Genomic DNA, 17913 nt, shown 5'->3' with positions numbered 1-17913 from the left:
TGCTGATATACTTCTATGTAGGGCTAAAATCACTGACATGATTATACCTACCAGAGACCCTGGATTCAGTATTATTCTGAGTTGGGAGACGTTCATATTGTGCAACCAACTAGTTGACCGAAACTTTGAATTGACAGTGACCTATACTGAATGAAGCTGTGTTGCCAAATATTCTTTGATCTAATTCAGAGGAAATGATTCAAAACTTAAAGAGCTTAGAAAATTAAATATTGGATTTACCATATATGATTCGCTCAGATAATCCTCTTTCCAATACACATACATACATCCCAACTATGTCCTAGAAGATACTTCTTATACCACAGCATTGAAAAATACACACATGAGGTGAACATAAATGTCTCTCGAAAGCACAATAAAGGCTATCTGTTGCAAGCCAGGAGCAAAGGTTCTAGATAGTTCTATTGAAATGGACCCTCTAAAGCCAGTGGGAGTGATGGTATCCCAGGAGGTAATCCATCGGAGGATAAAGAAATAGATAAATCCACAATCACAGTTTGAAATTTTTATAAGCTTCTCCCAGTAATTGATATTATAAGCTGATAAAATCATTAGATATAAGGAAAACTTGAACAGAAAATTAACAAACTTGACCTAAATAATATACGTGGAACACTGTAAAAACAACACAGATAGCAGTCTTTTCAGGTCTACTAATGTAAAAGGCTACACAGTAAGTCTCAATAAACTTCAAAACACACAAATCACATATATTATATTTTATATTTTATATATATATTATGTTTTCTTACCATAATGGAATTTAGCTAGAAATCAATCAACAAAAGATACATAGACAAATACCCTAAGAACCTAGAATTTAAATAATATATTTTGAAATAACCCACAGGTTATATATGAAAAAACAAAAATTAGAAAACGTTTTGAACTGAGTAATAAGATATGATAAACCAAAAATGAGGGATGAAGCTAAGGTCACACTAAGAGGGAAACAAAATAGTCTTAAATAAACACATAAGCGAAAGAGTTGAAAGGGATGATCTAAATATCCATCTTAAGAGGCAGCAGAAAGCAAATTAAAATGGGCTGGGTGCGATGGCTCAGGCCTGTAATCCCAGCAAGGCCTAGGCAGGCAATCACCTGAGGTCAGGAGTTCAAGACCAGCCTGACCAACATGGAGAAACCCTGTCTCTACTAAAAATACAAAACTAGCTGGGCGTGGTGGCACATGCCTGTAATCCCAGCTACTCAGGAGGCTGAGGCAGGAGAATCACTTGAACCCAGGAGGTGGAGGTTGCGGTGAGCCAAGATTGCACCACTGCACTCCAGCCTGGGCAACGAGCCTAGACAACAAGAGCGAAACTCCTCTCAAAAAATAAAATAAATAAATAAAAGCAGAAATAATAAGGATCCCACAGACACTAAAATGATAAAAGGATATTATGAACAACTTCATGCCAAAACATTTTCAAACTTTAGAAAAACTGACACAAGATGTAATGAAAATCTAAATAGTCCTATATATGTTAACGGACTTAAATCCATAATTAAAAACATCCCCACACAGAAAACTCTTAAGCCCTGACAGCTTAATCACTGAATATTTTCTGACATTTAAGGAAGAAACAACATAATTTTTATACAATAAACTTCCAGGGAACATAAAAAACAGGAGAATATTCTCTAGTCCCTCTTTTTCTTTTTTCTTTTGTTGACATGGAGTCTCACTCTCTTGCTCAGGCTGGAGTGCAGTGGCTCGATCTTGGCTCACTACAACCTCCGCCTCCCAGGTTCAAGCAATTTTCCTGCTACAGCCTCCCGAGTAGCTGGGATTACAGGCTTGCACCAACCATGCCTGACTAAGTTTTGTATTTTTAGTAGAGACAGGTTTTCACTATGTTGGCCAGGCTAGCCTCCAACTCCTGACCTCAGGTGATCCGTCCACCTTGGCCTCCCAAAGTGCTTGGGATTACAGGTGTAAGCCACTGTGCCCAGCCCCCAGTTTCTTCTATGAGGCAGCATAACCTTGATACCAAAATTTGAGATGCACTTAACAAGAAATGAAAATTATAGGTCAGGCTTTCTTTTGGACACATGCAAAAATCCTAAACAGAATATTAGCAAATTGTATATCCTATTAGATATAAAAACAAAAGTTAAGTTTACTCGAAGAGTGAAAGACTGGTTTAATAACAGAAAACCAACTGATATAATTCAACCATATTAACAGAATAGAGGAGAAAAAAGTCTGGTCTTCTCAATGGATATGGCAAAAGCATTTAATAAAATTCAACTAGTGCTAAGGAAATTAACTATTGAAATAAAAGGAAATTTTCTTAATCTGGTAACTGAGGATATATAGAAAGCTTTCCTCCACTAATTGAAACAAGATGGAAATTTCAAGGTTATTTCTGTTCAACATTGTACTAAAAATTATAGCCCAGGCACTAAGGCATGAAAAAAAAAGCATAAGAAATAAAATTGTCATCATTTATAGACATGATTATGTGTAGAAAGTAAATCATAAAGAATCTGCAGGGTAACACTAGAATTAATAAGTGATTTTAGGCCAGGTGTGACGGCTCACACCTGTAATTTCAGCACTTTGGGAGGCAGAGGTGGTCGGATCACCTGAGGTCAGGAATTTGAGACCACCCTGACCAACATGGCGAAACTCCGTCTCTACAAAAAATACAAAAATTGGCCAGGCACAGTGGCTCACACCTGTAATCCTAGCACTTTGGGAGGCCAACGTGGGTGGATCACCTGAGGTCAGCAGTTTGAGACCAGCCTGACCAATATGGTGAAACCCTGTCTCTACAAAAAATACAGAAAAATTAGCCAGGCATGGCGGTGTGCAGCTGTAGTCCCAGCTACTCACGAGGCTGAGACAGGAGAATTGCTTGAATCCAGGCAGCGGAGGTTGCAGTGAGCCGAGATCACGCCATTGGACTCCAGCCTGGACGGAGCGAGACTCCATCAAAAAAAAAAAAAAAAAAAAAAAAAAATTGGGCGTGGTGGTGCGCGTCTATAATCCCAGCTACTCAGAAGGCTGAAGCAGGAGAATTGCTTGAACCTGGGAGGCAGAGGTTGCAGAGAGCTGGGATCACACCACTGCACTCCAGCCTGGGCAACAGAGCAAGACTCCATCTCAAAAAAAAAAAAAAAAAAAGAATTAGTAAGTGATTTAAGCAAGGTAGATACAGAGATATAAATATGATTCAGTTTCTCTCATAGCCAGACTACACAGGTTCTAGACCAAAAAGCAGAAGTGGTTTCATTATTATTTCAGATGACCTGCTCAAGAATATTTGCTTCTGTGTTCCTGTGACTTCTGTTTGTTGGTGTTAGTACACAGCAAAAAATGCTTAGAGTAAGAAACATAACAATGGTGTTAATGAATTGGAAATCTGAGGCTGCTATTTGGCCATTTTGGACTCCTCATGCCACAGAACAAGCCAAAAAGAGAATTACACGTGGGCAGGAGTAAATGATCTTGGTTATCAAGGGAAACCATGGTTACTTTTTCACAGTCCAGGGAAAAAGGGGTATGTCTGAAACCCAGGGGATCTTTTAAAGTTTTAAAGTTTAAAGTGCCTGCTGGTAATGTATGCCCAGCTGGAAAAGTTAATGGAAGTCTGTAGTAACCATAAACAGAATGAAATACCCAGGGTTCAGGACTCTCAGAAATCAAGGTTTGGATCACTTCACCAGTTAAAGAACTCTGGACAACTGAGGAACATGGATGTGGTGGTGGAGGCAGACAGAACACTATATAACATACATACCTCCCCCAACATTCAAAACTACTGTTCACAATGGAATTGCTTGCCCCTGACAAAAAAAATGGTAACTCAGGCAATCCCAGGACACGGCATCATGGCACATACCTATTGAGCTCCCGGATAGCCCGGAGTCTGCGGATATAGCGACGGCAACTAGGCAGAATAGACAGGTGGTGAGCATGCAGGGTGAGAAAGAAGCACTCCGTAGGGAATTTCGGCTCAGAAAATGGAGGCTGATCGCCATCTAGGAAAAATAACATCATTCCCTAAATAAAATCTATTACATGTCTCAATCAGAGAAAAAGCTCAATTCAGAAGAGAAATTACATTTGAATTTTTATGAAGTTTAAAGACACATTTATTTATTTATTTATTTATTTATTTGAGCTGGTGTTTTGCTCTTGTCACCCAGGCAGAAGTGCAATGGCGCAATCTTGGCTTACTGCAAATTCTGCCTCCCAGGTTCAAGTGATTCTCCTGCTTCAGCCTCCCTAGTAGCTGGGATTACAGGCATGCACCACCACACCTGGCTACTTTTGCATTTTTAGGAGAGACGAGGTTTCACCACATTGGCCAGTCTGGTCTTGAACTCCTGACCTCAGGTAATCCGCCCTCCTTGGCTTCCCAAAGTGCTGGGATTATAGGCGTGAGCCACCATGCCTGGCCAGACGTTTAAGGATACTTTTGCAATTATAAACTTAAACGATGCTACAAGAAGAAGAGAATTCCTGTTAGCTCCATTCAAGGACCAGGTATTCTGTCCTACCTCGTTAAATGTATATATAGATGTCCATCACAATCTTTTTTTTTTTTTTTGAGAGAGGGTCTTACCCTGTCACCTAGGCTACAGTGCAGTGGTAAGATCACAGCTCACCGCAGCCTTGATTTCCCGGGCTCCGGTGATCCTCCTGCCTCAGTCTCCTGGGTGGCTGGGAACACAGGCGTGTGCCACCATGCTGGGCTAATTTTTTTCTTTGTAGAGGTGGGGTTTCCCTATTTTGTCCAGGCTGGTCTTGAACTCCTGGGCTCAAGCTATCCTCCCATCTCAGCCTCCAAAAGTTCTGGGATTATGGATGTGAGCCACCATTCCCAGCCCATCAACAATCTTTGGTGATGTTCCTTACTGATGTATTGTATAAAATCTCCATTTTTCAATACAATACAGAAATATTTAAATCTTGAAATGGTATTAAATTCTGTTAATAAACTACTGATTCCAGAGCCGTTTCCCTGCATATTTCTTTTTTCTAATTTTTTTCTATTATAAGTAATAGTACTACTGGGAGGATTTATGTAAATAAAATTATTCCTTTTTCCTCCAACTTTGGGAATATATCCTGAAAAGCAGAATTATTAAGAACAATAGTATTATAATTTTTTCTATGAATCACCAGAATTCACTTTAGATAGGTTAAATAAATTGGTGAAATGTCATCTACTTCTTTGAAAACTTACATTGTATTTTATTACTTTGGTTTCAGCTTGTTTATAGATACATTATGATAACTCATATGATAACTCAAATGTTTTTTCAATTTGTATCTTTTTTTTTTTTTTTTTTGACGGAGTCTCGCTCTGTCGCCTAGGCTGGAGTGCAGTAGCTCAATCTCCGCTCACTGCAAGCTCCGCCTCCCAGGTTCACGCCATTCTCCTGCCTCAGCCTCCCGAGTAGCTGGGACTACAGGCACCCGCCACCATGCCTGGCTAATTTTTTTTTAAATATTTTTAGTAGAGATGGGGTTTCACCATGTTAGCCAGGATGGTCTCGATCTCCTGACCTCATGATCCGCCCNTGGAATTGCTTGCCCCTGACAAAAAAAATGGTAACTCAGGCAATCCCAGGACACGGCATCATGGCACATACCTATTGAGCTCCCGGATAGCCCGGAGTCTGCGGATATAGCGACGGCAACTAGGCAGAATAGACAGGTGGTGAGAATGCAGGGTGAGAAAGAAGCACTCCGTAGGGAATTTCGGCTCAGAAAATGGAGGCTGATCGCCATCTAGGAAAAATAACATCATTCCCTAAATAAAATCTATTACATGTCTCAATCAGAGAAAAAGCTCAATTCAGAAGAGAAATTACATTTGAATTTTTATGAAGTTTAAAGACACATTTATTTATTTATTTATTTATTTATTTATTTATTTATTTATTTATTTGAGCTGGTGTTTTGCTCTTGTCACCCAGGCAGAAGTGCAATGGCGCAATCTTGGCTTACTGCAAATTCTGCCTCCCAGGTTCAAGTGATTCTCCTGCCTCAGCCTCCCTAGTAGCTGGGATTACAGGCATGCACCACCACACCTGGCTACTTTTGCATTTTTAGGAGAGACGAGGTTTCACCACATTGGCCAGTCTGGTCTTGAACTCCTGACCTCAGGTAATCCGCCCTCCTTGGCTTCCCAAAGTGCTGGGATTATAGGCGTGAGCCACCATGCCTGGCCAGACGTTTAAGGATACTTTTGCAATTATAAACTTAAACGATGCTACAAGAAGAAGAGAATTCCTGTTAGCTCCATTCAAGGACCAGGTATTCTGTCCTACCTCGTTAAATGTATATATAGATGTCCATCACAATCTTTTTTTTTTTTTTTGAGAGAGGGTCTTACCCTGTCACCTAGGCTACAGTGCAGTGGTAAGATCACAGCTCACCGCAGCCTTGATTTCCCGGGCTCCGGTGATCCTCCTGCCTCAGTCTCCTGGGTGGCTGGGAACACAGGCGTGTGCCACCATGCTGGGCTAATTTTTTTCTTTGTAGAGGTGGGGTTTCCCTATTTTGTCCATGCTGGTCTTGAACTCCTGGGCTCAAGCTATCCTCCCATCTCAGCCTCCAAAAGTTCTGGGATTATGGATGTGAGCCACCATTCCCAGCCCATCAACAATCTTTGGTGATGTTCCTTACTGATGTATTGTATAAAATCTCCATTTTTCAATACAATACAGAAATATTTAAATCTTGAAATGGTATTAAATTCTGTTAATAAACTACTGATTCCAGAGCCGTTTCCCTGCATATTTCCTTTTTCTAATTTTTTTCTATTATAAGTAATAGTACTACTGGGAGGATTTATGTAAATAAAATTATTCCTTTTTCCTCCAACTTTGGGAATATATCCTGAAAAGCAGAATTATTAAGAACAACAGTATTATAATTTTTTCTATGAATCACCAGAATTCACTTTAGATAGGTTAAATAAATTGGTGAAATGTCATCTACTTCTTTGAAAACTTACATTGTATTTTATTACTTTGGTTTCAGCTTGTTTATAGATACATTATGATAACTCATATGATAACTCAAATGTTTTTTCAATTTGTATCTTTTTTTTTTTTTTTTTTGACGGAGTCTCGCTCTGTCGCCTAGGCTGGAGTGCAGTAGCTCAATCTCCGCTCACTGCAAGCTCCGCCTCCCAGGTTCACGCCATTCTCCTGCCTCAGCCTCCCGAGTAGCTGGGACTACAGGCACCCGCCACCATGCCTGGCTAATTTTTTTTTAAATATTTTTAGTAGAGATGGGGTTTCACCATGTTAGCCAGGATGGTCTCGATCTCCTGACCTCANAAAGATTCTTCCTCAAATCCAACTCATTTTTATTAGCATTTTTCTTAGGCTCTCCAGTTTAGGCAACCATTTCTATCAGCTCATGTAATAACGGCAAATAGCAATAATAATAGCAAGCACTTAGCCAGCATCCCCTACATGCCAGGCACTTCGAGGCCTTGACATTTAGGGCTTCATCCTCTAGGAAGACAAGACTATTATTCTAGGGTTCTTTTTTTCCTTCTTATTTATTTTTTATTTATTTATTTATTTTGAGACTGAGTATCGCTTTGTTGCCCAGGCTGGAGTGCAGTGGTGCAATCTCAGCTCACTGCAAGCTCCGCCTCCCAGGTTCACACCATTCTCCTGCCTCAGCCTCCCGAGTAGCTGGGACTACAGGCACCCGCCACCATGCCTGGCTAATTTTTTTTTAAATATTTTTAGTAGAGATGGGGTTTCACCATGTTAGCCAGGATGGTCTCGATCTCCTGACCTCATGATCCGCCCACCTCGGCCTCCCCAAAGTGCTGGGATTACAGGCATGAGCCACCGTGCCTCGCCTGTTTTTTTTTTTTTTTTTTTTTGAGACAGAGTCTCACTCTGTTGCCCAGGCTGGAGCACAGTGGCATGATTGCGGCTCACTGCAACCTCCGCCTCCTAGGTTCAAACGATTCTCCTGCCTCAGCCTCCTGAGTAGCTGGGATTACAGGAGCATACCACCATACCTCCTAATTTTTGTATCTTTAGTAGAGACATGGTTTCACCATGGTGGTCAGGCTGGTCATGAACTCCGGACCTCGTGATCTGCCCGCCTCAGCCTCCCAAAGTGCTCGGATTACAGGCGCGCACCACCATGCCCAGCTAACTTTGGTATTTTTAGTAAAGACGGGGTTTCACCATGTTGGTCAGGCTGGTCTTGAACTCCTGACCTTGTGATCTGCCTGCCTCGGCCTCCCAAAGTGCTGGGATTATAGGTATGAGCCACCACGCCCGGCCAACTATATTAATTTTTATTATGTTTCTCTATCTCATAAGTTCATTTTATGGTGAGGTGGTAACAATCTGTGAGGAATTACTAGCACGTAGGTAAGATAAAACACTAGCAGTGTTTTAATGACCGAGTCGTGAACACAGTACTCACAGAGTTCAGTCAGCCAGTCATTCACATCTTCCATCGTGGCATTCACACGCGTCTCATCATTTGGAAGAGTAATCCGACATCTTGGGTGAAAAATATACGTGGGATCAACTGTTTCTAACTTGATTTTTGTACTTAGCTGCTGCAGTACCCAAAGGAAATTCAGCATAAATCCATCTGTAGATACCAATCTATCATCTGTCTGTGAAAGATGAAAAGAAAAAGTATTTTTAAACATTAAAAAAAATATTTTTGAGATGGGGTCTCACTCTGTTGCCCAGGCTGTAGTGAAGGGGTGTGATTTTGGCTGTAACCTCTGCCTCCCAGGCTCAAGCAATCCTCCCACTTCAGCCTCCCAAGTAGCTGGGACCTAAAGTGATCCGCCTACCTCGGCCTCCCAAGTGCTGGGATTACAGGGGTGAGCCACTGTGTCCAGCCAAGAAAAAGTATTTAAAATAACAACATGAATAGAAATTTTGGCCTTTATAAGAAAGCAGACTGAACTTTCAAGCATAACTGTATCCTAAAGTCAATGAGAAGACATACATATCATCACCACTGTCATTCCATTAATTCTGTATTAGCAGGTGCTACTTGTTGAATACCACCTATTATATAATTATTATTTATGCAAGAGGCATTTTATACATTTCTTTTTATTTTTTATTTTTTTGAGACGGAGTTCTGCTCTTGTTGCCCAGGCTAGAATGCAGTGGCGCAATCCCCACTTCCAGGTTTAAGCGATTCTCCTACCTCAGCCTCCCCAGAAGCTGGGATTACAGGTACCCGCCACCATGCCCAGCTGATTTTTTGTATTTTTAGTAGAGACGGGGTTTCACCATGTCAGCCAGGCTGGTCTCAAACTCCTGACCTCAGGTGATCCACCTGCCTCGGCCTCCCAAAGTGCTCGATTACAGGCGTGAGCCACCACGCCCAGCCATTTTCTACATTCTTTTACTGAACCATCACAATAATTCTTACAGGTCAGTAATACTGCTGTTAACATTTTATACAGGAGGAAATAAAGACTCAGAGACCCTGAAGTGATTTGCCTGAGCCTCAAAATTAGTAAGTAGAAACACAATAAATATTTCTTTCTTTTTTTTTTTTTGAGATAGGGTTTTACTCTGTTGCCTGGGCTGTAGTACAGTGGTGCAAACATAGCTCACTACAGCCTCAACCTCCTGGGCTTAAGCAATCTTCCCACTTTAGCCTCCTGAATAACTGGGTCTACAGGTATATGCCACTACACTGAGCTAAATTTTTTATTTTTTTGTAGAGACAGGGTCTCCCTATGTTGCCCAGGCTGATCTCGACCTCCTTGGCTCAAGTGATCCTCTCGCCTCAGCCTCCCAAGTAGCTGAAACTGTGGGTATGCGCCAGCCACCATGCCCAGATAATTTCTGTATTTTTTGTAGAGATGGGGTCTCATTATGTTGCCAGGGCTGGTCTCAAATGACTGGGCTCAAGCAATCCTCCCACCTCAGCCTCCCAAGTGCTGAGATTACAGGCCTGAGCCACCATGCCTGGCCTCTTTCTCCTCTTTATTTCCCTCAAGAGCATCAAAACAAGTAGTTCCACTTGTTATCATGTGACATTGTTTCTCTAGGTGACAGCATCAGCACACTCTTGCATTAACAATATAACAATGTAACTTGATTACTTCTGTTAAGAAAAAAATAATAATACAACAATGATAAGAATGATAGTTAATACTGGTTGAGTGATCACTGTGTACCGGGCACCATCCTAACAGCTTTATATATAATAAACCCAGTACTAGTAGTACCCCCACTTAGCAGATGAGGAAACGGAGGCACAGAGGAGTAACTGTCTAAGGTCCTGCAGTTAGTACACGGTGGAACCACGATCAGAAACCACCAGATCTATGCTCTTCTCTCTGCGTTTTTTGCTTCTGAGTATACACGTCACGTCATTCATTCGTTATTTATTACTAATCAAGGAAGGATGTCCTTTTCTCCTCTGGCAAAGCAGCCACAGCCACTGGCCTGTCTCATCTGGACTGAAGCACTCACGCCCTTGCAGCTGCCTCCTTGGGTCTGTTCCTGGCTGCCCCCTTCCGCTTTGGTCCATCTACATGCAGCTTTTGTGATTTCCCTGCTAAGAACCCTCCCATGACAGTTCTGATCATGTAAACCCAACCCGATGGAGCCCTGCCTACCCACTAACTCCAGGACCTGTCATTCCCTCCTGTTCACTCTTCTCCAGTCACAAAAGCCTGCATGCTGGGCTTGTACCAAAGCTGCTTTGTTTCCACCTTGGACAGCTCTTTTCTCAGCCACTACAACCGCTGGCTCCTTCCTATGAAACAAACCTCACCTCCTCAGGGAGGCCTTTCCTGCCACCCAATCACAAATCACCTTCAGACCTTCCTTCTGGTAACTAAGTTCTTCTCATGTCATTTACTTTTCTCTGTTTTCTTCATTGATTATACAACTGTCTAAAATCATGTATTTATATGTGTACTTGTTTACTCTGTGGAACACGGGCTCCACAAAAGCAGGAAGCTTGTCTACCTTGTTCAATACTGTACCCCCATTCCTAGAACAGTGCCTGGTAGGTGCTGACTAAATCTGGGTCAGATGAATGAATTTGACGAACAGTGAAAAGCAGTGTGTAGGAATCCTACCTGCATCTGTGCTTTCTTCATATTGGCATTGACGACAGCCGCCATGTAACTGAGAGCAGCCTCACGGGTTTCGCCATTTAACAAAATACTATGCAGAATCTTAAAAAGCTCTTGCTGAAATTTATTTTTAAAAAGAAGAAACAAATTAAAACTATTTTGCACACGATTCCTTTTTGACTTCATGAACAGCTAGCCTACTTCCCACGTTCTCTCCTCTCCCACTTCTACTCATTTCAGACAATCCTGAGTGAAAGAAGAATATAAGAAATATCCATATTCAACTATGTCAAGGTAATCAGCATGAAAGCAGAATATGGAGTGGGGGAGGTAGGCAGTTACAGTTTTCTTTTTTTTTTTTTTGAGACAGAGTCTAGCTCTGTTGCCAGGCTGGGGTGCAGTGGTGCAATCTCGGCTCACTGCAACCTCCGCCTTCCGGTTTCAGCGATTCTCCTGCCTCAGCCTCCCAAGTTGTTGGGATTACAGGCGCCTGTCACCATGCCCAGCTAATTTTTTTTTTTGTATTTTAGTAGAGATGGGGTTTCACCATGTTGGTAAGGCTGGTCTTGAACTGCTGACCTCGTGATCCACCTACCTCGGTCAATTTTTGTATTTTTAGTAGTGACGAAGTTCACCATGTTGGCCATGATGGTCTCTACCTCCTGACCTCGAGATCCGCCCACCTCAGCCTCCCAAAGTGTTGGGCTTATAGGTGTGAGCCCACGAACCCAGCCAGCAGTTAGAGTTTTAATAAAATAGCCTTTGTTACTTCCTTCCCATGATCAAAATTACCTTAGATACTCAAGCCTGTAACTTCTTTGCCTTTTTTCTTTTTTTGAGATGGAGTCTTGCTCTGTCGCCCAGGCTGATACGCAGTGGCGTGATCTCGGCTCACTGCAACCCCCACCTCCTGGGTTCAAGTGATCATTGTGCCTCAGCCTCCCGAGTAGCTGGGTAGCTGGGATTACAGGCACGTGCTGCCACACCTGGCTAATTTTTGTATTGTTAGTAGAGACGGGTTTCGTCATGTTGGCCAGGCTGGTCTCAAACTCCTGACCTCAGGTGATCCACCCACCTCAGCCTCCCAAAGTGTTGGGATTACAGGTGTGAGCCATCACACCTGGCCCTTCTCTGCCTTTAAGTTTGAGAACTGAAGACATATTAATCAGGATTTGGGATAAGCAAGTCAGTGAAGGTGTGTGCAAACTAACAACTCTTGCTCACCCTCACACTGTAAATGCCTAAGGGCCAGCTGGAGAAGGAGTCGGGCCACTAAGCTTAGGACCAGCTCCCTGTGACGCTACATACAAAGGCAGCATACTGCTGTTGTTACAACCTGTTATTCAAGACACAGGTTACTTACTTATAGTTTATCTTTTTTATGTAAGATTGAATTGGCTTTTGTTAGCCGTTTGTCTACTGGGCATCGTCCAGTCTACAAAATAAAAGCTCCCTATCTGGAGTTCATCTTTGCTACTTCCTCTGGGTTTGTTTTCTGAACGCTTACCCTTCCGAGCTCTAAGTAATGCTGCAATGATTGGCTAACCACACGAGTGTTTTCCAGGGTAATGGCAGGCCCTGAGAAGTATTTTTCAACCACTTTAACCTGGAAAGAGAAGGAAAAATGCAATCAACATATAATGTACATTTGGGAAAGAATCTGAATAGAAGGGCGGCAAAGTGCAAGTAGCCACTATACTTACATCATCTTCTGCAAAGACTGAGAAGCTGAAGAAAGCCCCCAAGTAAGAGAGTCTCTGCAGCTCCCGCCCACAGCCAGGACTTAAGGATTTCGGCAACCACAACGGCAAAGAAGCAACCTAGGCAGAAGATGGAAGAGGCCAGTCAGGCACTCAACAGGCCGATGAAGTAAAAATGTAATGAAAACCCTCCAGCTCCTCTATATTTTCACAAGATATTATTAAAACTTTTATGTTTCAGCCAGGCACGGCGGCTCACGCCTGTAATCCCAGCACTTTGGGAGGCCAATGAGAGTGGGAGTGGGTCACCTGAGGTCAGGAGTCCGAGACAACCCTGGCCAATATGGAGAAACCTCGTCTCTACTAAAAATACAAAAATTAGCGGGGCATGGTGGTGTGCACCTGTAATCCCAGCTACTAAGGAGGCTAAGGCAAGAGAATTGCTTGAACCCAGGAGGCAGAGGTTGCAGTGAGCTAAGATTGCGCCACTGCACTACTCCAGCCCGGGTGACAGTGAGACTCTGTCTCCAAAAAAAAAAAAAAAAAGAATTTTAAAGTTGCAGGATACTATTTGATGAAGTTCAAATGAACTCTTCTTACTTATACTACCAAAGGACTCAAATAACTTTTCCATAGCACTTGTTAGTTTAGTTGTACAATATTTGTCAAGGAAAAAAAACAAGCCCCGTGCAGTGGCTCACGCTTGTAACCCAATAATTTGGGAGGCCAAGGCAGGGGGGATCACCTGAGGTCAGTAGTTCGAGACCAGCCTGGCCAACATGGTAAAACCCCATCTCTACTAAAAATACAAAAAAATTAGCCTGGCATGGTGATGCGTGCCTGTATTCCCAACTACTTGGGAGGCTGAGGCACGAGACTCACTCGAACCCAGGAGGCGGAGGCTGCAGTGGGCCAAGATCGCACCATTGCACTCCATCCAGCCAGGGTGATAGAGCAAGATTCTTGGGGGAAAAAACGGGAAAAAAATCATAGAAACGAACACTGTAATGCAGGAAATAACGTGTCTAACAACAATGTAACAGTTGAGAGCCTCCCAGACACGTTACCTCCGCCTACACCTAAATGTCCTTCAAGAGAAGTTTTCCAGGTCATCTCACTGGAGGAATGCCTTCTGGGTTACGATATATTCACTGAAAACGTGCAAGCCCATCAGGTGAGTGCTTACCAAATTGCACACAGGGTGTGTCTTTCCAAACTTGGTTTCACAGAGCTCACCTAGTGCCTAGAAATAAGATCAGAGTCATTTAAATGCATTTCATCTTAAACTGACTGTCATTTGTAGCATCAAGAAGCAGCTTTAACTGCTGCTATAAATGCATTCCCTCTAAAATGGCAGCAGCTTTACTACTTTTTCTGATTAATAAACTAATACACATGCAATGTGAAAAACTGGAAATAAAACAGAAATATAAAATGAAACTCAAAATTACTCAAGCTTTACCCTCAAAGATAACCTCTATTGATATTTTGAGCAACAGTTTTCCAGATATATTTTTGTGTACTGTATCTATCTATATATGTTTATACAAAAAAAAGTTTTTCCACTTCATATCTTTCCATGTCAAAAATATTTATTTCATAAACTTTAGATGGCTCCTCTTGCCAGTGTTAAACATGACTATAAATAATTACAATTTAGTAAGCTATCAAATTCAAAACATATTTAAAAGCATAACTTGGTTTCAAGATGTCTAGTACTTTTAAGAATTCCAACACTTTCCTTCAGAGCTCCAACCATCCTAACATTAGAGAACTATGAAAAACACTTTTTAGGGACATAAACATAATTTAACAGACCCACGGTAACTCAATCAAACGTTATTTTAAACAGTTAATTTCCTCTGTGATTCGGACACAGCTCTGGAAGTTGCTACATGAGCTGAAGAGTCCATTTAGGCACTGACACAACGTTGAGATGCCTCTGAGGTTCAGGCAGCCGACTCAGAAGGAAGCATTCTCACTGCCTAGGGCAGGAGTTCACGAACCTGGCTGCATATTAGGATCACATGGGAAGCCTTTGGAAACCCCAATGCCATGCCACACCGCTGGTGAATTAAATCACGAGGTCTGAGGCGGGGAGCCAGGCAGAAACACCTTTAAAGATCCCCAGCTGATTCCAAGGTATGGCACAGCAGCATCCACTGACCTAGAGAATGATCACAATTATTTCTGATTTTAGCTTCAACAGTCTTCCTCTTCCTGCCTCTCATTATTGTACCCTCTCACTCACTGCACCCTCATTATTATACAAGCATCAATAATGGCACAAAATGAAATCATTGTCTACCACAATGGAGGCCTCTGTCTTTTGACCAAAAGGACATTTTGTTGATATCAGATGCTAAAAGCTCCTCACTGAAACATCAAGCTAATTCACACCACAACCCAAAAGCCAACAATCCCATGAAGGAACATCTACATAATACAGTGATAATTAGTGTTCACTAAAACATTTCATCACTGAACTCAAACAATCAGATTATTTCACTTCCTTTTACCTGCCTAAGGCAGAACAACACATAAAGATTCAAAGAATTTTATCAGGAGCCCTAACAACACGTACAATGGAAAGAGCTCTGGCATAAATCCACTTAAAATTATTTTTTAAAGTAGGAATTCTGGTTTCACCTTCTAATTTCCCAGCATTCTTGTAGCATTTTAGTGTCATGATAGGTTTGAATTTTTTAAATAGATAAATGCACCCTTTGTGCACAGCTCTGTTTTAACATTTATCACAGTATCTGTTCAACTGTTGTGCTGTAGCTCTTATTTTCACAGATTATAAGTGTCTTGAGGAGAGGGACCTTGTCTTCCTAGCTGCTGTATCCCCAGTGTCTAGCACAGAACAGATCGTCAGTAATGAATTCATGGTATAATGGAATCCAATCAGTGGAATGAGTAAAAGAAATAAATACAGTAAGAAAACAACCATGGTCTCAATTTACATAAGACTTAATTTATACACAGAATAAGTGAATTTCATTTTGATATTTTTTCCTTTATACTTCTGCAATGAAAATATTCAGTAATACTTCAAAATATTTTTCTTTCAAAATTTCAAATAAGCGAATTCAGAACAGAAAAGAGCTTCTAATTTTCATTCTAGTTTCAGCATTTTTACAACATTCAAGACTCCCCATGGGAATCTAGCTGAAGCTTCTGTCCACTACGTATGCCTGCTGTAAGTGCCTTAAAGAGCTAAGCAGATTTCTGCTTCCCAAGTAAAGCCTGCAGATGAAGTGTATGACCTTAGGAAACGGCGGGGGGGGGGGGGGGGGGTTGAACAAGAGAGCTACCCTAAGAGTTTCTGCACAAAGTAAACACATAAAGATAAAATTGTATTCATTTTCTTAGTATGTACAGCTTTGCCTTTTTTATTTGCATTTTTAATAGTTTTTGTTTTTAAGTAACAAAATTTCATCCCAACTATGGTATGCTCATTGCTAGGAGACAGTTATCTTTTTCATAAGCTATACAAAGTACATGGTAATAAGTGCATCACTAACTCCTGTCTAGGACTTGGATAGGTGGAAGATGTACCAGGCTGCTAACTGTCTTCACTGATGCATCTCACTGCACACCAAACACTCTGCATGGCCAACACAGTGATTTCATGTTTTAAATTTGAAAACAAGGTTGATCTCATGGACCTGAAAGAAAAGTATATGTCAAAATAATCTGAAAGAAAAACATCTATTGAATGAGTTAAAGAAAAAGAACAAATTTTTACCATGAGGGGGTATTTAAAGTAGTCACTATCGAGGGAGCACTCTTTGGCAGCAAGAGCCAGGCCTTGTAAAATGGGGATAAATATCTATAAGAAAAAAAACAAAATCAGAAATATAAGTTTAAGAGAATCTAAGAATGGGAAGTATGTCAAATAAGGTGCTACAACTGAGTGTCCAGGCAATTTCATTCCTTCCCCAGGGAAAAGCTTTTTTGCATATAAAAGTCTAGAATTCAGCCAGAGTGTTGACCTGTTCTTTGACAAGGCTAACCATAAAGTAATACAGCTGAATTCTCCAGAAGTAAGAGGATCTTGGTGAACTCTGATACTCTGATAGGACTCCTGTAATTCAACAAAACCTATACATTTGGAGCCTGTTGAAGGACTCTCCAGGGGTCGTTGCTCTACTCAATTAAATTCTGCACATCTCGGCAACTAATATGTTCTTATATCTATCTATCTATCTTTTTTTTTTTGAGACAGAGTCTCGCTCTGTTGCCCAGACTGGAGTGCAATGGTGCAGTCTCGGCTCACTGCAACCTCTGCCTCTGGGGTTCCAAGTGATTCTCCTGCCTCAGCCTCCTGAGCAGCTGGGATTACAGGTGCCTGCCACCACACCCGCCTAATTTTTGCATTTTTAGTAGAGACAGGGTTTCACTTTGTTGGCCACGCTGGTTTTGAACTCCTGACCTCGTGATCCACCCGCCTCAGCCTCCCAAAGTGCTGGGATTACAGGCGGGAGCTACCACACCCGGCCCTCTATCAGTAATTTTTAAAAGCCTTTCTCCATTTATTTTGAGGAAAACAAGATAAACAGGCCAACAACGAATATTATTATTACATTAAACTTAATTAAGTTAGAGCAAAGAGCTAGTTGGTGAAGGTTGAAACTGACAAAGAAAGCTTTAGTTAGAAAGCCTTACCTCCACATATAGTGTAATTAATACATTAACCTGCTATTGGCACTTAAAGGAACTCAAATCTGCTTTTATACATTTAGGATTAATAGTGGGTAACACCATGCAAGATTTACTCAGTCTAGCTCATCTTCAAATTTCACAATGCACTCAGTGATCAACACATTTAGTAAGCTAGTTGGGATTCATGGCTAATAACATTAAATAGAAAATGTTGTAAACAGCAGCTGACAATCTGAATGCCAACAAGTTGTAATAGGAGTATACTATGTAGCCACCAGAAAACTTGAAAAATTCCCTTTGGTACTGATTTCATTCCATGATTCTGAGCACCTTAATAGTTTAAAGAGCACAGTACAAAAAACAAGTGCCCTGGATGACAAAGTGTCTGTGGAGTGTTGTGAGATATCAACACAGCTCTGGAAGAGATCATACTATGGTTTTTGTAATTCCAA

The 17913-nt window shown here is 41.4% G+C and overlaps 1 protein-coding gene across 3 annotated transcripts in view; it reads right to left on the bottom strand.

The window, feature by feature from the left end:
- Positions 1-17913, bottom strand: part of UBE4B (ubiquitination factor E4B) — a 149087-nt gene that overhangs the window by 42122 nt on the left and 89052 nt on the right. For all 3 annotated transcript variants that reach the window (XM_025389232.1, XM_025389240.1, XM_025389248.1), the window contains 7 exons: positions 16545-16628; positions 13980-14036; positions 12797-12913; positions 12601-12699; positions 11097-11210; positions 8450-8648; positions 3873-4011 (listed from right to left, as the gene is read on the bottom strand). In XM_025389232.1, the coding sequence (XP_025245017.1) occupies positions 3873-4011; positions 8450-8648; positions 11097-11210; positions 12601-12699; positions 12797-12913; positions 13980-14036; positions 16545-16628 (809 nt within the window). The remainder of the gene's footprint in view (positions 1-3872; positions 4012-8449; positions 8649-11096; positions 11211-12600; positions 12700-12796; positions 12914-13979; positions 14037-16544; positions 16629-17913) is intronic.

Source organism: Theropithecus gelada, chromosome 1 (genome assembly GCF_003255815.1).
Source record: "Theropithecus gelada isolate Dixy chromosome 1, Tgel_1.0, whole genome shotgun sequence".
NCBI classification, from domain to species: Eukaryota; Metazoa; Chordata; class Mammalia; order Primates; family Cercopithecidae; genus Theropithecus; species Theropithecus gelada.
This window is presented reverse-complemented; position numbering and strand designations above follow the sequence as displayed.